This window comes from Pygocentrus nattereri, chromosome 12 (genome assembly GCF_015220715.1).
Source record: "Pygocentrus nattereri isolate fPygNat1 chromosome 12, fPygNat1.pri, whole genome shotgun sequence".
Taxonomy (NCBI): domain Eukaryota; kingdom Metazoa; phylum Chordata; class Actinopteri; order Characiformes; family Serrasalmidae; genus Pygocentrus; species Pygocentrus nattereri.
This window is the reverse complement of record NC_051222.1, coordinates 15,609,086-15,633,273: the sequence shown is the minus strand read 5'-3', so window position 1 is coordinate 15,633,273 and position 24,188 is coordinate 15,609,086. Positions and strand designations below refer to the sequence as shown.

At 40.9% G+C, this 24,188-nt stretch overlaps 2 protein-coding genes across 4 annotated transcripts in view; both read right to left on the bottom strand.

Moving 5' to 3' along the window:
* Positions 1-5,654, bottom strand: part of appa (amyloid beta (A4) precursor protein a) — a 32,972-nt gene extending 27,318 nt beyond the window's left edge. Inside the window, exon 1 of one of the 2 annotated variants that reach the window (XM_017701901.2) lies at positions 5,496-5,654. In XM_017701901.2, the coding sequence (XP_017557390.1) occupies positions 5,496-5,555 (60 nt within the window). In that variant the 5' untranslated portion in view covers positions 5,556-5,654. The remainder of the gene's footprint in view (positions 1-5,495) is intronic. The other variant, XM_017701902.2, reaches the window with a different exon arrangement.
* A 3,832-nt stretch (positions 5,655-9,486) lies between these two features.
* On the bottom strand, positions 9,487-22,918 carry cyyr1 (cysteine/tyrosine-rich 1). Of its 2 annotated transcripts, none has more exons than XM_017701803.2 (5): positions 22,791-22,918; positions 21,855-22,691; positions 18,156-18,255; positions 12,700-12,860; positions 9,487-10,165 (listed from the first exon to the last, which is right to left on the bottom strand). In XM_017701803.2, the coding sequence occupies exons 2-5, from the start codon at positions 21,931-21,933 to the stop codon at positions 10,032-10,034; spliced, it is 474 nt and encodes a 157-aa protein (XP_017557292.1). In that variant the 5' UTR covers positions 21,934-22,691; positions 22,791-22,918; the 3' UTR covers positions 9,487-10,031. The 2 variants fall into 2 exon arrangements, with proteins under 2 accessions (XP_017557292.1, XP_017557293.1); XM_017701804.2 differs by having other exon boundaries at positions 21,855-22,688.
* Positions 22,919-24,188: the final 1,270 nt, after the last annotated feature.

Genomic DNA, 24,188 nt, shown 5'->3' with positions numbered 1-24,188 from the left:
GTGGCCAAACAAACAGGAAATCTTCCCTAGACACAGAAGAGGAAGGAGAACCAAGAATAGCTCTGCATGGTCTGCAAGTGTCTCCCACTCCATCCTGTCACAACTGGCCTAAAATTAGGAGCACTTACCAAGTGTCGCTCCTCAAAAAGACACCCTGAAACTCAAAAGCAGAGAAGTACAGAATAGGTTTATGCACAGTTTGCACTCCCAGCAAAGCTTGCCGTTTCTGAACCGGGAAAAACATCAGATCAGAGATGTTACCATATATAGCTTATAACTTAACAGTAATCTAGATCTAAACCTTGCATCATCAAATCCACATGGTGATGTGTCTCACACTAATGCTTACAAAAAAAACAAAACAAAAAAAAACAATGTAGGATTCAGTAATGGAAACACTGCACTTGCAGTTACAGTATCAGAGGAAGGTTTGGAAGAAGAAAAAAAGAGACAGGAATGAGAGCAGAGACAGGAATATTGTGCAGCGCCCCAACTCCAGCACTCCTCCCTGGGGGAACACTAATTATAGCGTGGGTGCTGGGCACCAGGGGATGGCCTGTGTGCTGCAACAACCTCGGAGGATGAGGGCAGAAGAAGACGGGAGGAGCCACTTTAAAACCAGGCTCTACACAGTTGCAAATCTGTGCCATAGACATTCACGTAATTTATACACTTTTCTGTACATCTCTGTATCAATCCGAAGACTGTGATGCAAGTGCTTCAATCGTTACATTAACACTATTCAGTAAAGTATCCACACCTTAATAGATTAATCATTTTCAGAAAAGTGTTCACACCCTTTTTGGTTTTTAGAAAATCATTCAGAAAACAAAATCCTGGTGCACGGTCGCATTTATGCATTTAGGGTATTTTAAAAAGGCATCTGTATCATACCAAGATGATTCAAACATTGGGAAGTATGAGATTTCATGAAGCACTGAAGCTTTTCCTAAAGAACTGCCATTGACTTGGAATAGCAGTATTCATAGGTAAACCAATCCTCAATATTTAGAAGCATTGCTTTTACAGACTGACTAAGGCATGCCATGATGAGGGGATATTAGCATCAATCACAATGTACAGACTCGGATTCATATTCTTAAGCCCGACTTCCAGGGTTTTTCCAGAAGCTTTTCAATGAGACTTAACATGCAGCTCATCAGGCTGCTACCTGTAGTAAGGTCATATTATGGTGCCAAGGTTATTGCATCAGCGGCTTCCACTTGGGATGAGGCCCATGGGGCCATCCGAGTGCTGTACTAATCACACTTCCTGCTCAGAGTCGACTGCGAAGGTCAAAGGCCGTATCCCCCACAAAAAAACATCTGTCACAATATGTCTGTGCAGTTGACTGCTCTCTCATTATAAATGGTCCACTCAGCAATTGCTCCGTTGCCAAGACAGCAGGTCTGCTGGAGGATATGCATTAGTTCTGGATCTCATCATGTAGCCTATCAAGCAGCCAGCGGGAGGCTCCCTGGCCTCCCCTCAGGGCATCTAAGCTGAGCTCCACCTGCACATGGCCGGTGATATAGACAGGAAGAATCCCGGCCAGCTGGCCATCACCCCATCACACTGGAATCTATGGTGCTGCTCATCTCTCCAGACACAACATCGCTCACCTGCTGACAGGCCATGTTGCGCGCAAACAAAGCTCTCTATTCAGTGCTGGGGTTTTCAGCTCTGAATGGTTTTCATTCCACTGTAGGTAATGTGACCTTTCAGGGGCTGCAGCTCGGAATAAAGGGGATGAACAGCAGTGCAGCACAAGACTAATTGAAAAGAAAACGCACGAAAGAGGAGGCAAAACCAGGCAGCAAAAAGCCACAAAATGCATTTCCAACGATAAAGAACAAATGCAGCAATGATAAAGGTTAAAGGCACTGTTTGAAGTTTGACAACAAAGGTACTTGACATATCCATATACAACAGTAGTTCATATACACCAGAAGCATCTAAGATGCAGCAATAAACAATAACTGAAAGCAGTAGCAGTGTTAAGACAGTCTGTGTTAAGACAGTCAGTGTTAAGACATTTATATATGACCACCAGTGTTGGATTCTAGTGGTGTAAACGGTTGGGCTTGTTTTAGATTTTTAAATCATGTTTTACTTCCACTTTTTTTCATGATTATCATAAACACATTTAACCACACCCAGAAAAGGTACTAGAAAATGTATGAGAATAACTGATATCAAACCGTCACATACAACATAAGCAGAGGCTGAGAAAGACTATTTCTACACAAACAAGTATCCCAAACCCAGATATTACTATAAGGAACTGGTAATAATTCTGACAAAAGATTTGAAAGTTTTAAAGGTTCACCTTGTGAGACTAAAAGATCCTACAGCCAAATAGGAGTGGGCAGTATTTTGCCGTTATTCTGATTCATATTGTGTCAGTCCATTTCTGGACTCATTGGGCCTCATTCACAAATAACCTGTTTTTTCTTAAATTAGTTCTTGAGAAAGATCCTAAGAAAAAGTCTACCTCAGATTCATGACGTGTTCTTAAACCACAGAACTGTTCGCACCTTTGTGCTCTTGACTGTGTATAGATTCTGTTCTTACATAAGAACAAATCCCAAATAGGAAAACACTGGTGAAAGTCAGAATCTCTGTGAAAACTGTGAGTGGGGTTTTAAGAGGATATTTCTTCTTAAGAACGGTTGGTGATCAGGGCATAAGATCGCACTTAAAGGAGCACTGATTGTTCCATTAAAAACAGCATAATTAGTCCTGTTTAATTAATTGGATTTAGTGCACCGCTGTATGTAAAATGTTGGATAACAACCAATTTATTCAAACTTTTAATAGCATCTTTAAAATGTGACACTAACAGCACATTTTGTCAGGGTCAAAATATCGATATACTGGTGTAATTGCAGTTTCATGATATCCTACTTTTGCAAATCGTCCACCCATACAGCCCAGTGCAATGGTTCTCAATGCTGGTCGTGCAGTAGGTCCATCACTGCTTTGCACATTGCGTTTTCTTGGCTCTAAACATATCCAGTTCACATCAGGAAGGTTCATTTTACTGATTGAAAATTTATTGACTATTGATTAAGGCTCAGTTGGCTCTCTCTTAATAGCTGGTTTCCCAGACCTAGACTAAGCATAATCCTAGAGTGAAAAGTGCTTTTCAGTAGTGAATCACTATTGCCATCACAAGTTTAAGACTAAACCTCATCCATGTGTGGGGAAACCAGCTGTAACCACTTCACATTTGTGTTGGTATATCTGTCCAATTGACAGTCCACATATTTATGCACCACTTATGTCCATTTCCTTAGGACGTTAGCACCAGCCAATTCCTTAAGCAATTAAATTACACATGAATACAAACATTACCATCACACTATCAAAATGGTGAAAGTGAAAACATCTTTAGTCTAATCAATAGCCCTATATCGAATATTACTCATTTTGTGATTGGTGTAAGTTTATGATTATTAGATATTACTTGGTGATTTAATCTCACAAAACTGTCTTATTCTACTGGTATATTTCATCATTTTAAGACATAAAGCAGATAATATACATCACTGCTGTTGGAAGAAAACCATCCATCTCCACATTTGTCGTTTTTCAGTTTGGCCAAAAATGATTCCATTGACTTCCATTAAAAAGTAAAGTAGGTTTTTTCCCTTTTATTGTCATGGTATCATTTTGGAGATGAAGGGTTTTGTTCTAAAGGCAGCAATATGTATTTATTAGACTTGAGGATTCATTCGTCATTATTCACAGCGTACAAACTAAATAAAAATCTCACCTTCAATTATTACAAGGACAAGTTTATACACTTATTCTGAAGGTCACAGAAACGCAGGGTATATTTTATCAGGCACAGGGTAACACAGACTCTCCTATCAGCTCGTGACACCCTGCTCTGGCTTATGCACTTGGGAGGGTTACACCAGAACAATGAAACTGCTGCTCGTGATAATGTGGGAACTGGACAAAATGCGTCTTAGGACAAGATGTGACTGCGGCAAGACGACACAACAAAATTATGGCCTGGGTGTTTTTGGAGGCCAAGGCAAATGGCAGGAAGCCTCAGGGCTGGAACGAGCACCCCGCAGGAACAATGCTAAGGCACATAACTCTGCTGTCAGCCGCTTGTCATACTCAGGAATAGCTGCGTCTAAATGGGTTTTCCTCGAAACCTCGTATTTATGCATAAAGATAGCTTGGGCGGCTATAAATACCGCTATCCTCCCTCAGACACAGCTCCATTGAATTCAGGAGCACAGTTACTGCAGATCCCCGCCGCCATCTTGCTTCTGTCTGGCTACATCCAACTCTCCCAGCCCGCGACATGCAGGCAACATGTTGACGGGAAAAACGTTCCTGGTTCCTTTTACAAAACGACAGCTAGGCAGAAACAGAGGGGTCACTACTCCTAGCCGGTTCCTTCTTGTCTAGAGTCCAGTCGAACAGGCCATGAATTTTCACAAGCAGATGAATAAAAGAGGAAACCCCATTTCTGCTCCTCACACCCACTTCTATCTTTAACCGGGACTAACGTTAACGCCACGACTGCGCATCGCTTCAAACAACGGCCTGGACTGTCGACGAGCTACGGACGAAATTTCAGCCTTCGCAGAAATTTACACACATTTCGAATGAAAACTTTTTAACGACATAAACCGTCGTCTTCGTATTTTAAACTAAACATGCCCCGTTTCCCGTAGCAACGGGTCTTTTCTGTTTCTGTAGCTTCCCTACGCCGAGCTAACCTAGCGACGGCGGACTCTTCGTTTCAACGACTTTAAAGGTATATAATCGTCGTTATATCCCAAATGAACCGGCTTGGTCTTTCCTTGGTCATTTTAAGAATTCAAACGAGCACCACGACTGTAAACCCTGATAGAAATCTCATATAATATGGGCCACGATCACCACACTGATCATATCATTTGGTTAGTTTTTTGTTGACTATTTAAAGAACAGACAGTGACTGTAAGGTTACACGACGGAAATCCACTCAGTTCACGCTGCATTTTCGCCGCTCCGGTCCAAAAACAACGATTATTGTCTTTACTTTAACAACGCCATGTCGGCAAAGCAGCACACAAAATCGTTGCCAGCCATCGGGCGACGATGCTACCATATTACACTCCGTAGTTCGCGACCTTCAGCCTGCTGTTGTTTCTGAATTCCTGCCTTAACCCTGCTGTTTATTTCTGGGGTTTAGCCTCAAGGTGACCAGTTTTCGTTACCCCAAAACCAGCCCTAAAACGCTCACGTTGGCATAGAAACCGCCAAACCGTCAAACCACGGTGGCTAAAACACACACGACACTAAAACGTGTTCAGTCGCTTATATCGGAGGTGGTCGTTGCTGTATTAACAGCTATTACAGTATTCTGGCATGTTGACAACCACAGCCAGTCAGGTAACGTTAAGCTAGCTAGACTGATGTGGTTACAACACTGAAAGCTCAGTAGTTTCCACAAAAAGCCAACGCTTCCATAAACTCGTTCTTACCTCGAGAGCCATCGCCGAGGCCACAGCCATGAGCAGCAAGAAAACCCCGCGGTCCCCCATAATACTTCTCCCGATATACACCGTGTTTCTGTCAGAATGTGGTGCCGATGGCTCCGTCGTGTCGACTCTGTGAGTGTGAGATGGAGAGCGATAGGTAGGCTGTGCAGCTGCTCCAGAGTCACGTGACTAGTGAGGGCAGCAAGGAGAGGCACTGGAGAGGAGCTATTTTCAGTGTTTTTTTAGCCCTTGAGAATATTACTGTTATTTTTCACCTTAATCTCTTCGAAATCGGTTGGACTCAATAGGCCACGGAACAATAAATTCAGCTTTATCTGCGCTTGGTTTAATTGTGCAGTTTGACTAGCTTGACTGAGCTCGTGTATGTTCAGCTAATCCTGGGCCCAACATTACCTGATCAAGATCATGTAATAATCAAGCTTTTCGTGAGGTGTGTTTGGGCAGAAGGTCCTTAGTAATGCAGTTAAAAGCTACTGAATTACCCCAGTGGTTCCCAGCCCTCACCCTGCACATCTCTCTGCCCGTTTAAATACGAGTTTTAACAGGCGCTTATCCAGCTGCCTTCGTTTCCCCCCAGGGGTACCCCCAACACCACCATAAGGCCCATTACATCACTTTATTGGTCCTCATGATCTTGTAACAAGAATGTCTGGAGACAACCATGAGATAGTTTGGGCTAAATGTGGATGGAAGCATAAACTGAGTGTGAAATTTCAGTCGGTCAGTGCCTCAAGAAAGCAGAACTCAAGCTAGGGGGGCAATGGCGTGTCGTCAACAAGCCTGTCGTTAGCTCATGAATGTAATGTAAGATAGCATGGCTGGCTGAAAGGTCCTCCCTTTAAATAAATAATAAAAAAAAACCTCTAATGAAGCATGTAGATGTTGTGTGTCGCAGAGAACACATTACATGCAGTAAAAATTAAAATTTGTGTTTTTTTTATATTTCGTAAAAATAAACAGCTCAAATTAGCCAACGCTAGCTGTGCTAGCTAGCATAATTACTAGAAAAAACAGCATAGACCAGCAAACCAGCACATGTTGTGTTTTCAATGCTGGTCAGCAGCAACGGAAGTTAACAGGCTGACCGTCTGCAAAACCAGCATGTATTGTGTTTCTGGATGCTACTATGTGGGTCAACTAGCACGACCACGCTGGGTGACCAGCTAAACCAGCACCAGTCAAGCTGGCATTAAATGCATGCCGTTTTCTTTCAGTAGGGCTGTTTTGGTTGTGTTAGTACTCCAAACATTAACAGAGCTTGGACTAGAGGAATTTGGAGGGTTTTTTTTTCTAGTGTTCATGAGAAACTCATTTCCCCTATTTAAACTCAATAATAATGGTGCACTAAACTGATTTAAAGCCACAGCAGTAAACATCTTTACAATGTTATGTTCAAACGTCTTAAAAAAAAAGGCAAACCTAGTCAAAGGCGAGTGCATTCCAGTTGAATAATCTGCCCCTCACTGACCCCTCCTCTGCCTACTTGTGTAACATGGGTGTGACACACATCTGAGTGGTGAGTGGAAGCTGGTGAAGGCATGTTAAAACCAGTACTGAGACACCAAAAGCTTTAGTGTTTTCAAAGCTCCCAACATGCCTGATCAAATCAACCAGCCAATTAATAAGTCTTTCCTGAGCTGAACAGGGTGTGTTATAGTAGGCAAACACAAAAACGTGAAGGGTGTGGGTTTTCCAGGACCAGGGTGGGGAACCTGTGGATTAGACTAATTTGCTAGGAATGCACTGATATAGGAATTGTGGGCCATTGCAGATATCTGATATTTTTCATGTACTTAACTGCTGATTGCTGATAACTAGTTTGCCTTATGGAGAAATATAACACTTATTTCTGTAGGGTTACAAACAGGGATTACCCAATATGGGAATTTTGGATCAGTGCTGATTCCTGATACTCTTCATGTACATATTGGTCAATGGCGATATATAAACATTCTGTAATTGAGACTACATGCACCTAGATTAGCATTAATGAAGAAATAGGGACTAAAAAAATGGAATTACCTGTACCTGAATTATGTACCTGGATTAGAATCACAGAGAAATGTAACACTGATATCTGACAGGCTACATATGCAATCATCTAAATAAATTGCAGATGTTTTAGCACAATAGTCCAGAATTGAAGTACAACAAGCATATAATCAAATACTGGTCTGCACTAACAGTTGGATCTAAATCTGATGATTTATGCAATTACCCCCTGATATCATCACGCAAAACCACATCAAGCTCAGCGTAGGGACATGAGTCTCTTTGCTAATCTCCAAAGACAGCAGGAAAAATCCTTTGCTGCTCTTTGCTGCCACGGTGTGGCAATTTATCAGACAGCAGCGGCTTTTGCAGAAAGAACCTGGTTCAATAGCCACTTTTCTCTGGGGATCTTCTTTTTTCTTTAGCCATGCTGCAGGAGAATAATTGATATGGCAGTGCTATATTCTCCCCGGCCAGTAAATCCGGAGCTTTTTTTGAAACGAAATCCGCTTATATTTCAATATGTGCCGTCCCGACTCTGTGGAAATTGGTTTTCATGGACCCCGGATCAAATAAGAGGCCTTGCTCAAACCAGTTTTTTAACTACATTGTACACCAAAGCTTGACGGGCACTTCCCTCAGTTCAAAGTGAAAAGGACTGCGGCTTCAAATATAATCTTAGAAGGTCAGCTGGTGCAGAGTGAGAGAGGCAGAGGCAAACAGTATCAGGCCTTAGCAGCTAAAAGTAAACTTGATGGATCTTTTATTACTTCTGGTGCAGTAAATCTCCCCCTGTAAAGATGTTCATCTTATTGATCACAGAGCCAGTTATGTTTAATACATTTATAAGGTTCAATGAGATCAATGGTAACCACCTGAGGAGTTCAAAAACAAGAATTTTCACGTAAAAGAGTCATGTAAACGCATTGTGATGTTCATACTGCAAAGATCACACGCTGGTTTATGAATGCACAGAAACTACTCAGGCATTTAACCCCTAAAAACTCAAAGATCTGGCACTGTGAATGGAATTCAGCTCAGTTCCTTTTTGGGCTGGGTAGTGTGTAAATTTTGTTAATACCAACGACTAAATAAATTTAACATGAGAAATAAATGTTTGATTTGAAATATCATGAGATATTTGTACAATACTAGACACTGGCCTTCAATTCCCATACATCAGGCATCACACTATGACCACCTCCTTGTTTCTACACTCATTGTCTATTTTATCAGCTCCACTTATTATATAGGAGCACTTTGTGGTTCAACAGTAACAGACTGTAGTCCATCCGTTTCTCTGATACCTTATTAGCTCCTTTTACCCTGTTCTTCAGTGGTCAGGCCCCCATGGACCCTCACAGAGCAGGTACCATTTGGATGGAGGATCAGTCTCAGCACTGGTGTTGTCGGTGTGTGTTGCGCTGGTACAAGTGGAACAGACACAGCAGTGTTGCTAGAGTTTTTAAACTGTTAGTTGGTGGCCGGGTCTCAGTCTAGCAGTGACACAGAGGTGTGTAAAACTCCAGCAGCACTGCTGTGTCTGATCCACTCAGACCAGTACAACACACCCTAACACACCACCATCACATCAGTGTTACTGCAGTGCTGGGAATGATCCACCACCCAAATAGTACCTGTTCTGTGAGGGTTCATGGGGGTCCTGACCAATGAAGAACAGGATAAAAAGGGCCTAACAAAGTAAGGATATGGGTGTAGCTTAAAGCTGGTACGAGGTGCTGTAAGTGGGCATATTTACCTTTATGTTTAGTGTAATCAAGAAGGGCCCATGTTAATAACACACATACAGAGTTAGACAACCAATCAGCAGTCTAGATTTTGGAACTTGCATGTTTCCTGGCTCACTGAGGCTGATGAGACTTGGGTGTTAAAGTTTGAATGACAGTATTGTGGTAATTTGTGCAGGATCATAGTATTAAAATTGATACCCAGCCTCATACTCTTTGACGACACAGAAATCTTTTGCAATTTAAGGTTTTATTTTTTCTTTTATTCTGAATTTTTGCAAAGAAAACCACAATGATTCCTTTAACTGAACAAACTGCATCATTACACAACACATAACTGTTCAAGTCACTATACCAGATGGAGAATGAGTTTAGCCATGAACTTTTTTCCCCCCTTTTCTTTAGGCTTGCACCTCTACTTTGTAGTCCAGAATCACTCATAACTTAGATGTACACTTCCATCTTCATTCAAATGTCCATCCATCAATCCATTCATTCATCATCTTAACCGCTTAATCCATATGGGTTCACGGTTCCATACATCCAATGATAAAAAAAAATTAATAGTATATAACAAGTCACAGTGGGGACGATCCACACCCCCTTCATCAGCTGGGCTGAAACTTTTTCTGTGAAAGAGGACATTTAATCTGACCCTCGGGTCCAAGACTGGAAAAGGCAGAAAGCCTCATTTATAAAACAGCCTGTAGTGCAGTTCACTTTCTATTCATTGTTCTGTGCACTGCAGAATGATCTCCAGGGTGAGCACATCAAACCTTCATTTTCTGTTGTAGCCTGGGTAGGGTGGAGGTGGAGAGTAGCTTGCCGTTCTGGGTGGAGTTGGAGTGTACGGCGGGGGCCGAAGATTGGGGGGATACATCTCATAGTCGTAGCTATAAGGAGGTGGTGGCCCTGTGTAAGAAGGAAAGCAAGACATTACTCATTAAAGAGCAAAGAAAAGAGCACTAAGCACTTATTAAAGTAGCACTTCATTGACTTGATTCAAACGTGTGCATTTCCACATAGATAAATGACATCACATCAACAGTCATTGCCAAAAGAAAGTCAACTGAAAGACAAAATTGTGTGGATGTGATTTTTATTCATGTGGAAATGACGCACACATTTGAAGTCAATTTAACACAGTACAGAAAAAAAGCCCTTTTGAGTCCCTCTGTTAAGCACATCTGTGAAATGAAACGCCTTTCATCAAGTAGGAATACTTGAGTAGCTTTTACTGTATTTATTTTGATCTTTTTTAAACAAAATAGCCATTTTACAAGTCCAAACCCTGCATTTGGTTTCTTTCATTTTTCTTCTTGAGGTCGTCTTACAAAGTCTGTGTGGTTTTAGATATTAAAACTGGCTGTAATTCAGTTTTTTCCATTACCATCTTCGTTTTCCCCATATCCCTTACAATTAAACATGCTGTCTGTGTGCCTTTACGACTGATGTATGTATATAAGGTCTATGGTAACTGGCGTCTATTGTGCCTAAGCTGAAACACTCCTCATAACTTCTGAATGGATGGGGCTAAACTGTTAATAGTCTGAACAGGAGGACATACAGCTAAATGTGTTTTATGACATCACAAAAACAAGAAAACCTAAAACTTTTCAATTCAGTTTCCATATATGTACAGTATGGACTTGGGTGTAAGTGTTACACTTTGTTTGCAGACATCACAAAGTGAGGAAAATGTGCTTTTCCATTACATGGGCCCTTTAAGCATAGTCTGCATAGGTGAAGTTTGGAGGGCTCCCCCTACTGGCCAGAGCTGAAATAGTCTCTTTTAGTTATAATGGTGTTTAATGTAAGATGTAAACACTAATTTAGTAGTATGTAAACACAAAGCTAAAAACATACAATTCACTCCCCACTTCTTACAGTCCATATACAGAAACTAAGCCTGTTATGAATTCACTGTTTTGATGTCTTGAAAACCAACACATTTATTTATTCGCCTGTTCAGCCTACAGCGCAGCCCCGCCCATTCACAATGAAGTGTTTGCATTGCTTTTAATGAGACTTTTAATGAGCCAATCAGAAAAGAGGTCTTAATAGACAATTATCATGTCATTATGAATCCACACAAGAATAATAATTGAACATTTAAAAAATAATGCAGAGGAAAACTGCAGGAGCAGCGTCACTCTGGGGATAATCATTTTGTGTAATCAGTTCAGAGATTGAATTGGTGAGTGCCAATAAGTGTAAAGGGACATCCCATAAGAGACAAAATTGAACTTGGGGGAGGGGGGGTGGGCTCCCATGTTATTTCTTCAATTTAATTTTTAATTTTCTTAAATTTTAATGCCCTCACATGAGGTGACCCACTTCTGTTCTCATTTTTCATTGGATTCCACATTTGATTCCTCCCCCTGGATAAACTCTCCCAGCCTGAATCTGCATCCAGTTTAAAACTGAACCTCAAACTACCAAGAAACTTTAAATACTTTTGACTTCAGCAACAACCATAAACAGAAATAACACAAGTTGTTAGCAATCATGAAAAATAAATGTTTGTTATTAAATTCATTTTAGATGAAAATATGTAACGTTCACACCAGCCTACTGTCTCATGCAATAAGAAAACCAAAATAACATTAATTATCTGAGGAAAAGTAATCAGACCTATGAAAAGTGATGAGAACCATGTTATGACTAAATAAGTTAAAATGGGGCTGAACCAGGCTGTAGGTGTACAAATTCTTTGGAAAGTTAAAAATAACTCCAGGCTAATAATACTTGTGAACAGATTTTAAGGGTAAACCTCACAAAACTATAATATGACAAATAATTACAGTATTCACCTATAAGGGCTACCTCATAGTCTATCATAGGGCTACCCCCCCCCCCCCAAAAAAAAGTTTTAATTTTCCCAATCAAATTATATGTTACTGTTGTTTTAAGTGAAAAGACGTTAACACGTCCTCTACAGGGAGTAAAACTTAAATATGACACTTTTCTACAAATGTTTTTGCATAAATTTAGCACATTGGAAAAAACTGAAGATAAAATGTTTGTCTTTTCCCCAATGTGCTACTGTGTATAAACAGTAATTATATATTAAAATGTTTTCACTTATTTTCACACACACAAAAAACAAAAAAAAAAAACACGTCTGGGGCTGAAACATTTGGCATCCAACTGTAACAATTTATTCCTTCCTGCACTGTTATCACTATTTTTATATCACAGACAAAGCTGTTGCCTCTGGTATAAAGGACAATACAACATGTCTATAAACGCAATGTTAACAGTCTGTTCATCCATATCTGTACACTCAGTACTGAATGTACTGAAATAATGAATACTGAGATGTGAGAGTGTGGAAACAGCTTTATGTTGTGCTAAATAAACATTTAATGCAACAGTGCCATCTTGTGGTCAAGTGGCCGCAGTGTTATTTCACAGTGAAATGCATGGAAGCGTGCTGTTGTTACCTGGGTAGCCCTGAGTCACAGTGTTGATGTAGGATGTGCTGAAGACGCCCACTCTCGCCCCACGCCCGTTCTTTACGCACATGCAAATACACAGGAAGATGGCCGCCACCGCCCCCATCAGAAATACCACACCAAACACAATCCCTGAAATCGCCGTGCCCCTGGAACGATTAAGACAGGACAAGAAGCGTGTTAACACTCAAATCCTATACATAAAGCACAGACAACAAGCAGGGTTTGGAGGATCCTATGGCATATTTAAAACAAGTAATGGTTTGGTGTTGTTTGGTGAATGGATTTAAAGTATTGCTGAATTTAGTTTTAAATGATTCTTCGTGGCTGTCCTAACATAGCTATTTCTCTTAGAGCCACCAAACATAGATTTAAAAGGCCAAAGAGTCATAAGAGGTTTAAAAGAGCATCAGTACATCACAATACATCACTTTGAAAGTAATTATACAAATATTGAAACAATATTTTGTCATTTTTTCAGCAGTTTAGGATATTGGCTATGTTCCATTGCTGTGTAAGTTGTTTCTCTTTACACACTGCAAAACTGAATTCTAATATTTCTTATATTTTCATGGTAGTTGTATTACTATAACATTATTTTACTTATTTACAAACATATGTTCTTGTTTTGTCATTTTATTTACTTACTTCAAGAAGTAATGGTCGAAACGACAACAAAAATTCTCTGACAGTAGGCCATGACAGCTCCTCTAGATAAAATGACTAAAACTAACCTCAAAGTAAGTTAAAGGGGATCTCTGAATGATCGGAGCCAGATGTGGGATTTTATGATGCCCTAAATCTGTTCCTACATAACTATTATCAAATCAGTCTAAGATCAGATATCAAATCATTCTAAGATCAGATATCAAATCATTCTAAGATCAGATATTCACAGCCTTAGCAATTTCTAATGAGTTTATTTTGTAGATGTAATCGTACATCAATGACTCATATCAGCAACTGCAATGGCGTCTAGTAATCTTATAGTTTCAGTTTTACTGCCCAGATTCAATTTGGTGTACTAGCAGTGCTTTGTAGTTTCAGTTCCTGCTGACCATAAAGATCTAACCAAGCAAAATTTCCCACCAAACCTTTCACCTACCCAGAAAACTCACGCATTCTGTTCACGTCACTCATCTGAACATAGTGCGAGACGCATCAAAGACTTATGTTTATCTCCATCCCTCTAATCCACACAGACGAGTGCTTATATCGTCAGACCAGGCCACCCAGGCAGTTCAGATTTATTTGTTGCCTGAACGAGAATCATTTGGTTTTGTCTGGGCAGAGTCTGCGGGAGGCTGAGTCAACAGCGATGCGTCTCGGGAGAGACGGGACACTCTGGAGCAGAGAGGATCTCGGGTCACTGGGGCATGGAATGGAAAAAGGTTGCGCTTAATGCAGGCACCTGAGCAAACGTGTCGGAGGTGTTCCTGAAAGACCTGAGGAAATATCTTAGGTTTACAGCTCTGCACTTAAGCATAGGGGATTTGGGCGTTTGTGACATATAGAGTCAGCGCTGTCACGACTTACTTTGTCCCCTTGAGCTCATCTAGAAAGCCTCAAATCTGGAGTAACTCCAAGACTTTAATATCTTCAGATGTGTTATTTATCTACAGAATTAGCATTTAGGGTTGGGATTAAAAGGGTCATTCTGGCCTAAAACTAGAGTTTAATGTTATTTGTCCTGTTATGCAGTATTATGTGGCACAGCCTTATCAGTTTGACAGAATTCATGATTTTATATCATTTTTTTATGTTTTCGTTCATTCAATTTAGTATTCCAACACTACAACATCCAGGAAGTGCTATGCAAAAGGATAATTCGGAATCCCTGTGGCGGCAATCCTGACCGCTAGCCACTGATCTACAGACTAATAAATAAACCCAAGCTAGCACAGGTGTACCTCTTATATCGGTTATTGGGCAAAAATTGTAGTAAAAGTAAACAGCAATTCCATCTTTTTGTGGTAAAGACCGACTCCAGGTCAGCAGATGTGTTGTGCCTATTGCTAACATTAGATTGTCCTCTTCATCTGACGAGCCTTTCTGTTGTTTTAGTAATCCATTCTCTCCATAGTACTGATGATTTGAAGACAGTTATACAGCCATAGAGAGACATTCAGCTGCATTACTGGTTTCAATTCTACATTCACCAGCTAACAAAAACAGCACCCACAAGCCCACCCCAGGGCAGCTGTAGTTTCAGAACTTTCATCTTCAGTGTACTTCACCAAAAGGGAATTTTACGAGTCTTTCAACCTGATAATCTCCCTCCAGAGAGTACAGCAGCACTGCTAGAGGCTACTTTTGTCATTTTGTCCAAAGCACCCCTTTAACCCCCAGAAGTCTTAACCATCAGTGGCATGATGTAGGTTAAAATTAACTCCCTCATAGCTCAGTGGGACGGATTCTAAACTCTTGGTTGATATGGTGTTTGTCTTCATAAAAAAGAGGAGATTTTATGATGATATTCATCCATAGTTGTCATTTCTTGACATCCAAACACATGGAAAGAAGTCAAGACTCAAAGCCTGTTAAATCAAATGCACCTGTGATTAATTACTTAACTGTGAAAATTGCGAAATTATTTGTATAATTATGTAATTACCATGTCAAATATTACAAAGCATCCAAACCAGGGGTGCGTCGATTATTCGACTTAGTCGACTAAAATCGACGACCAGATGAGTTGGCAACTAATTTAGTAGTCGATTAGTTGATGACGTCTTTATGCATCTTTCTCGCGCTCACTAGGAATGTTTTGACATGACCACTTACTCTAGAGCTACCAACAACGCGACGGCAGCCTAAAAATCCTCACAAGTGTGGAGCTAAACTCAGAAAGAAGGCTGTCAGTGGTGTTATGTGTAAGCCGATATTAGCTCTCTATGGAAACGCGGCGGTAAAATAGGCCGCGTCCCAAAAACCGCATACTAGCTCACTAAATAGCGTGTAAAAACCGCGCATATACCATTAGAAGTGCACGTATTAGTCTAGTATGTGAAGTACAGCAGTGTGTGGTTTGGGACGCGGCCACAGTTGTGCTCGCTAGCTCGTTCGCTAACGTTAATGTTAAATTCCGCCCCGTTTCGTGTTCTGAGCTGGAACTTTTTCTGAAGCAGAAAAGCAGGTAACCGTTTTTCACAGCGACCCTGTTCAGTTTCTCGTTTTAAACACCGCATCGTCGCCTTCACGTCGAGGCTGCCGGGGTGTTCAAACTCGGCGAGCGATTGTAAACAGGCGACTCGCTAACGGTTTAAGGAGGTAGGCTCGCTCTCCACGAACATACAGGGCAGCTGGACGAAGTGTTACCGCTGAAATGAAGCGATTCAGAACAAAGTTCGCCACTTTCCCATCTAGAGGAGAGAGAGAGCCTCTCGCAGCAGCACGGAGAGATACCGACTTTACTCCGCTTCACTGAAGATCCGTTACTGTAGAATTTAAAGTGTAGACAGACAGCAGAGCACAGACCGCACTGTTTAAAATGCGTTTTAATTTGATTTGTTTATTTGATTAAAGGAAAACTGAATGTTTTATTATATTTTATTCCTGCCACTTTGCATCTGCTTGGTTTAAAAATGTGACAGAAAATATGCTGGGGGTTTTATTCTTTTACCTTTTGCATTAGCAATAACAACAGTGATTTTTAAAAAATAAGTTATTCATTTTTATTGCCTTCATTGTTCAGTGGATAATGCATAAAACAACCTCAAGCTAAATTTAAAAACTAATAGCTACATAAGAGTAATTTTGTAATGCAATGATTTATATCCTATATCCAAATAATCGATTATTTGTTCCAAAAATCGACAGATTATTCGACTTTCACATTAGTCCTTTGTTGCAGCCCTAAGCCACACCGGACCATCAAAATAAAGGTGTTACCAGATGTTCTAGCCTAAATGTATGATCTTCCTTTTCCTTTTATTTCCCAACGTGCAGGGGCAGAAATGTAGTGTTCAAATCTCAATATAAGGACATGATGGTTCAGTACCAATAAAAGTGCACGGTAACCGAAACAATACAGAGCAGGAGCATCACAGCTGCTAGTTTGCGATGGACAACTCTGATGATGCTCTGAAGTGATGAGTACAAAACCGCATTCATTTGTTTTCAATAAGGCTTTATTATACTTCAAGTTTTTCATCTGAAAACCTCAATTCCTAGTAATTTCCTGTGTCACTGTTTACATGCAAAGACTTTTGCCAATCCGATTGGAAACAACCGGATTACAGATTCAGACTGAGGTGTTTATTCTCACTCTGTTCTACAATCTGATGAAAATCCTCGTTTACAGCTCGCTGCAAGTAACCCGATGCAGAATGACGCGCATGCGTGGAGCAGCTCTGAGTAACCGTTACCATGACAGCGAACATCCCGTGACGTCCAGTCGGCGTGAGACGAGTTTCCAGCTGACGCGCTTGTGTTTTTAACTGCTTTAAACTGACGTCAGACTCAGAAGAACGTCCTTCACCTGTACTTAAAGGAAGAGGTCGTGCTCTGAGACACAGAAGCTGGTCGTCCGTCCCGCCGCCGTCTTTTAAAGCTCAGAGTATAAACCTCGTCTCCTCTGCAGACCAGCTTCTGCTCCGCCATGATGAACGGTGTAGACCTCTCGCTGTGACGCGCCGCGCATGCGCAGAACGGTCTCAGACGATCCGATTGGAGTGTAATCGGATTCAGGCGTTTACACGGATATTATTCTTCTATTTAACGGATTATTTAAAGGTTTACCCTCCTCGATCAATCGGATAGAAATTGTATTAATCAATCAGCTTAGTCTATTCCGATTGAGGTGTTTACATGGACGTATTCTATTTCTGATTGAGCCATTAGTCGGATTATTAACGGATTATCAGGCTGCATGTAAACGTGGCTAGTGACTTAGATTGTGGTAGTTTCTAGTAGAGTTTGAGAAAGTGTCTGTCCATGTTGGGTTCTGGATCTCTCGCTTATATATCAGGCTTAAGTTAGGATCTTAAACATGGCATCTCTCATAATGTGAACCCCCCCTCCCCAATCAGACTTTGGCTGGAATTGAACCCTGCTTTAGTATTTTCTTTGTACTTTATAAGTGTAGTTGTGACTTAATATTGAATATCTGATGTCTAAGGCATTTATGACTTTACTAATCTTCATTGACCATCACTGATGCCAAGTAACTTAAAACAGACTTTTATAGGGGGTCTTTGTCTGGTTGCATCTGGGTTCCATGGTTCCATATAGTCTGATTGAAAACAGTATTTAAAAAAATAAGTGATTAAATTAACACATGAAGTAAAAGGCCCACTGTCCCAGAATGCTGGAAGTTTGTTTTACAAACATGCTAAATGGAAAGAACAGCTGCCAGCAGGGGTGGACCGGGTCAAGGTTCACCACAACGGTGAGTGAAGAGGATAAAATTCAGCGTGATTATGTGCATTTCAGTGATTACTCACGAGAGGACGTCCCCCACGTAGGCGTAGTACGAGCAGCAGAACGGAGGCACTCCATCGCAACAGTACTCAACACAGCCATTGCACTGAGCCTCTCCATGACCTGCAATTACATACAAACAAAAGACTAAATAATGCTACGCCTACACTTAAAACTCAACCTTAACGTCAGCAATCAAGAGGAAACCCTTTCACAAAGGCTGCGTTCTCCTGGGATCAGCAAAACCTCCCCACATCATCAGACTGTTCATGTTTTTCTATCTTTCTGGGGACATTTAGCAAGAGGATGAGTGTAAGAACATCAACGTTGTCTTCTTAAAGTTACTGATAAAGTTATGGTTCCAAAAATGTACATCCAAGTAACTTCACACCTGATTTTCTTAAATGTGAACAATAAATGTGTATTTTACTCTGCATTTGAAGGAAAACAATCTGTTTACAAGCCCAATTCCAATGAAGTTGGGACGTTGTGTATAACATAAATAAAAACAGAATACGATGATTTGCAAATCCTTTTCAACCTATATTCAATTAAATACACTACATAGATATTTAATGTTCAAGCGGATAAACTTTGTTTTTTGCAAATATTCACTCATTTTGAATTTGATACCTGCAACACGTTCTCAATACTCAACAATAATACTCAATATGCATCATTTCCTTTTTTTTTTTTTTAAAGGGATTGATAACTTAGAACAGACAAAAAAGAATCAGTAGTGACATTTAAAAGGGAAATTCCAATTTTTCAAAGTGTCTACATAATTAAACGTAATTAAATAGTTAAGATGTAAACAAAGTCACAGAGTGGTCGGCTATGAAATGTGCTATTCTGGAGAAAACCATGCCGTCAGAATTGGTAACAGTGGTGGTGATATGAACCACTGTCTGAAGCATTTAACACCTCTGAAAGCTCAGAAAGCCATTACATTAATTTCCTATGGAAAAATTACACAACGTGCTTGGGGAAAGAAAAAAAAAATTCCGATCAGAACCACTTCTCCACTTCTCCCGGTTCGGTTTTGCCTCACAATGCCCCTGCTATGAATGAAATATATAACATTTAATTCATAGCAGGGGCATTGTGAGGCAAAACCGAACCGGGAGAAGTGAAGAAGTGGCTCTGATCGGAATATGATTTTACATATTAAAACTCAGAAGGCATGGGTAGGTTCAGATTAAATTCTACCAAACTCTACCAAAATGCACCACAGAGCGCCACAGGAAGTCATTCTTACCTGTGGCCATCAAACTCTATAACTCCTCCCTCAGTGTGTGATTCACAAAACTCAATACGAAACTGTTCATATGTGCAATAACAACAATTGTGTGTGCAAAAACTCAGAGGGCCACTAACTTAATTTATATAATTTAAATAATTGTAACTTCTTTATACCTGATATTTCATATTACTATCACAATCACCGCCACCTGTGACCTGTGACCAAACTCATAAGTACTTAAATCTGGTGTACATACTGTAAATTCTCTATATTGTCTTAAATTATTAGTAAAGTCTTTATTTTTATATAAATGGCTGTAACTGTAACAACTGCAATTTCCCCCTGGGATCAATAAAGGAATCGGAATCTGAATTAGACAGTAAATAAAATGGCAGTATTTGTGTTGTAGACATTGTAACCCCTGGTTCCCATCACCACCACTGTAAAGAAGTGTCAGTAAGTGCGTTTCTCTGTAATGCACCATTTCATATCACTTTGAATGACATTGTTTACATCTCAGTAGTTGAATTATGCAGAAATTTTGAAACATCGGTAGTTCAATGTTCAGTAAGCACAAACGATATCCACTAAACCACACATTGTTGTATTGGCCCGATCTACTTTTGAACATATCAAGCTGGCCAGTTTACAGCTTTACACTTCTATTTTGTTGTTTTGAATTCTGGGTTGGCATTAACTTCTCCTTTTTATGCACATTGGTTTAGCTCCATAGTTCAGAGCAGCCTTGAAGGAGCCAGTCATTCTATAAAACACAGCCTTGCTATTCTTATTCTCCCTCCTCCCTGCTGGGCTTGTATTAGTCGTGCACCAGACTAGTCTGGTCCTGCAGTCCTTGCACTCCAAGCTTTGTTGCTCCTTTTATTTTCAGTTGCTGTCATTTGTTTTCTTTTGGCTCTAAATCCAGCTTTGCACACAGCAGGCTTGGTTTGGTAGCAGAGCACAGGCGTAGGCAGCTGATTTGCAGCACTCGTCTGTAGCAATCATCTCCCTGGTTAATCGTGAGTAATAGCACAGTCATATTACCATGGCAAATGGTAATAAATGCAGATTTATAAGGCTTCAAAAAGAACAAAATCATACTGACTCTACATAAATGAACAAAATCATACTGACTCTGCATTACTGTGACCAAAGGCTTGTTAGGAGAGATCAATGATGGGTAAGTGTGAGCGTGTCATGACCACAGCACACACATCAAACTCACACTTGTTATTAAGTCCTGTCAAGTGGTTTCCGATTCTTGGCCATGACCATATGGACAGCGTTTCTCCAGAACATCCTTAGGTCTTCAGATTTCAGAGTGGTTTGCTCATGATTACTCAGATTGTATTCATCTGTCTTGTTGCTGGTCATCCTCTTCCTCTTTAACTTTCAACACTTCCAAGCTTAACAGTTTTTTTTTCCAATGAACTGGTTCTTCTGAGAATCCATCCAAAATAAGAGCTTCAGTCGAGTTTTCTGGACATCCCGTGAGCCATGAGGCTCGATTTGGTGGACCATTAGTAGTTCATTTGCTTTTTTCACCGTCCAAGGTACTCTTAAAAAAGTCTGCATACACAAGTTCGAAGGCATCCATACTTTTCTGGTCAGTTAGTTTGTGCGCATAGTCAATAATTTATGCCGAAATGTATAACATATAAATACAGTTATGCCAAAATTCAGAAATAAAGTAGAGGTGTTGACCACAGCCTCCAAGCCAACATGAACAAGAGTCCGCACAGAAGCAGAAGCCCCGCTACAGTGACGCCTCAGAATGAATCCTTAAAAGGAAAAATCAGGCTCTGAATTATGGCTGTAATTTGCAGTTTGCAGCTCCTCTGTGAAGTCTCGCTCTATGGGTGGTCCTCAAGAGGTCCTCCTCTTACCTCTGGGTCCTGCAGGTCAACACGGTTTGGGACAAAGAGCCTATAGAACTTCAGGCACCTCTTAAACTGTTCCCCACACGCCCCCCCACCACCATGCCCCACCCCCTCCCTTCAAGCCATGCGTGCATTAAACAGTGAAGAACGAGCATCTGAACAATCCATTAATACAAATTAAAAGTCGACACAGAGAAATCAGTCCGGGCTCAAACGATGGCAAGTGTGATGGTATGAACTGAATGTGGAAGACACAAGAAAAAAAAAAAAAAAATCAGTTATGTGAAAGAACAGGAGAGAAAAAGTGGGGAAAATAACGAAAAAGTCCTCAAAGGAATTGAATGTGGACGATTAAAAAACGAATTTAAATGATGTAAAAGCAGGGCATTATATTTAGTGAATAAACGTGGAAGTGTTTCTTTTTTTCTTGATTTTAGCTTTACTAAAAAAAAAAAAACCCCGAAAGTTGCCATCACCGCTGAAATAAAGTCAGTACCGTTCCGACCGACTGACTCTCGGTGCCCTGGTAAACTTCACAGCTCAAACATCCCCCGCTTTTGAATGAAATATCCTCCTAACCGAACATGCTCAGAACTTACCGGCGAAGAGGCAAAGCAGCAGCGACTCCCTGAAGAATTTCCACCCCGTCTGTGAGCTCGTGGTCCTGAGACCCTCCATACCGCTTCACGGCGTTTGCCCCCGTCTAATGGACTACAGCGCTGATGTGAGGCGCACTGATCTCAGTCCCAGCAGACTCGCTGCTCCTGAACCATAGTGCTCTACACGGGGCTGGGTTGTGATAAAGCCTTGACGGGCAGCCGCCGCTCTCACTTGAGAAACTGAGGCTGACTTTGAAAAAGAAGCTTCTCGCTCCTCAGTCCACGTGCTCCTGCCCCTCCAAAGGAAAGTGTCCCTTGTCTTCTTCCTCTTTGTTTTTGCCTCCTTCCTTCTGCTACTTCTCCAACTAGTCCCCCTCCCCCCTCGCGCCCTCCCCGTTTGCTCAGCATGCTAACCTGCCAGCGCTGCTCACGGTTCCTCAGACAAAACACCGTCACCGCCTCCACCTCCACCGTCACGACATGCCATGCCATGACCAAAGAAACGTTTAGGCCCAATTACGCCAGGTACACTGAATTCGCCTCACGACAACGGCTGTTCAAAGACCTCCGTATCGTGTTTATCAGAGAGCTACTCAGCTCAAATGATGACTCCTCTTCACCAAGGTCTTGTGTCCCTCAAGACTATAAATAGAGAGCCTTTGACTTTTGTGTTCACGAATCTCTTTTTCTGGCTACTCCGTGAATTGAAGGGGGAAAAGCAGTAAACAAGCCATGCAGCTGTCTTCTTCATCTTCATCATCACCCCTCATTAACTTACCACGTGGCCTGCTTGCTTCGCATTCACTGAGCATGTGTTTTGTGATTATGCTTACCCTGCTGGAAAAAGAACCATTAAAAAGCAATTAGAACAAAAACAAATGGGAATTGGTGTTTTTAGGAAGCCATCAAACGCAGTGAGAATCAGCCTCTGGTCACCTTTAGGATTTTGTACGTTGTGATATCAACCCATGAAAAAAAACCCAAAACACATAAAACTATCGAGAACCAAGAGAAACGCTGATTCTATTGGTTTTTCAGCAGGGTAATCACACCTAATGTGATCTTGCCCCATTTCTGAAGGCAAACTTGCGCAAGCAGTCGATAAAGGGGCCTCCCAGCCTTAAACTAAAATATAAAATATTGTTTTTTAGCTGATGCAGTATTCTCTAGCTCAGAATTGCTATGCCTTGCCTTTTTTTCTGACCAATTTCACATTTTCTGCCCTTTTTGGGTCAGCAATGTTCTCTTACTACAATACCCAGCATGCATGCAAAATCCAAACAAAAGCAGCTGGGCTTTTAAAAGCAGAGCTCCTCCCACCTTCAAGATACATCATCATAAGGCATTTTCTAGTCTTTAAAGGGTAAAATCGCCCTTTTGCAGCTATTGGGGCACACTGTAGATGGAGTAGGTGTAGCAGTGTGGCAATGGTTACATTTTTCGTTTTGGTCTCAGCGCCCCTTTACGACCGCACCAAGCATGTGGATACGTGTAGTATCTTTGTGGAAGAGGTAGCTTTTCAGATGTTCTACCGATGTCAATGTTCTACACTGATATTTCCAAAACAGTCTGTTAGAATGACATCAACTGTGGGATGAAGATCAGATAATCTATTAGGCCGCAAAGATTTCTGTCCTCACAGCAAAGCCCAGTAATAGGCTTCATAATATACGCAAAATATTAGTAGTTTGCTTATTTCAGTGACTTATTTGTTGTGTTATCCTCTTGAAATATTTGTCTAGACAGCAACAGCTTATATAAGCATTGCTCTGTTGCTTTCACCTCCCATTTGATCATCATCTCCATCTCTCCACAGTTGTTGGCCTAAATCATGCTTAGTGTATCTTTCTTCTCATTTGTATCAACAGTGATGTTTTGCTTAGAACATCTCTCTGAGGCACTCACTACTCAGATCACTCTCAGGAGCATGCACTTCAGCAATTCCTTATTGGGGCTATAGGTTTTCTAGGGGAGCTATGCTTGTTTTACTGCTCTCTTGTGGATAAAATGTGCAATGTACACCCAATGTGGCAGCTGAAATTTGAAACCTTGAAGCCTGTGGAGATGTTTGGTCTGTTGCATTCCCTGTCATGCTATTTGTTGTAGTTTGCATGACTAAATCACTCAGTTATGTCTAAGAGGCTAGTAGAGCTTAAAACCATCCTCAAGTAAAAGTGAGACTTTAATGAAAAATGACTCAAGAAGGAATAAAGTAGAGGGGAACATTTAAAAAAGTGGAAATACAGCATCAGATACTCATTGGCTATTTTCTCTGCTACACCAACCATGTAGGTCTACATTGTAGGCTTACAGTTACTGAGTTTAGCCCGTATG

What these genes read in the sequence shown, in the direction of transcription:
- cyyr1 (XM_017701803.2), bottom strand. Translation starts at nt 21,933, where the DNA reads ATGGAGGGTCTCAGGACCACGAGCTCACAGACGGGGTGGAAATTCTTC. An exon ending in TACGTGGGGGACGTCCTCTC is followed by an intron (nt 12,861 to 18,155) that starts GTGAGTAATCAC and finishes TAATCGTTCCAG; the next exon opens with GGGCACGGCGATTTCAGGGA. An exon ending in TGTGACTCAGGGCTACCCAG is followed by an intron (nt 10,166 to 12,699) that starts GTAACAACAGCA and finishes CTTCTTACACAG; the next exon opens with GGCCACCACCTCCTTATAGC.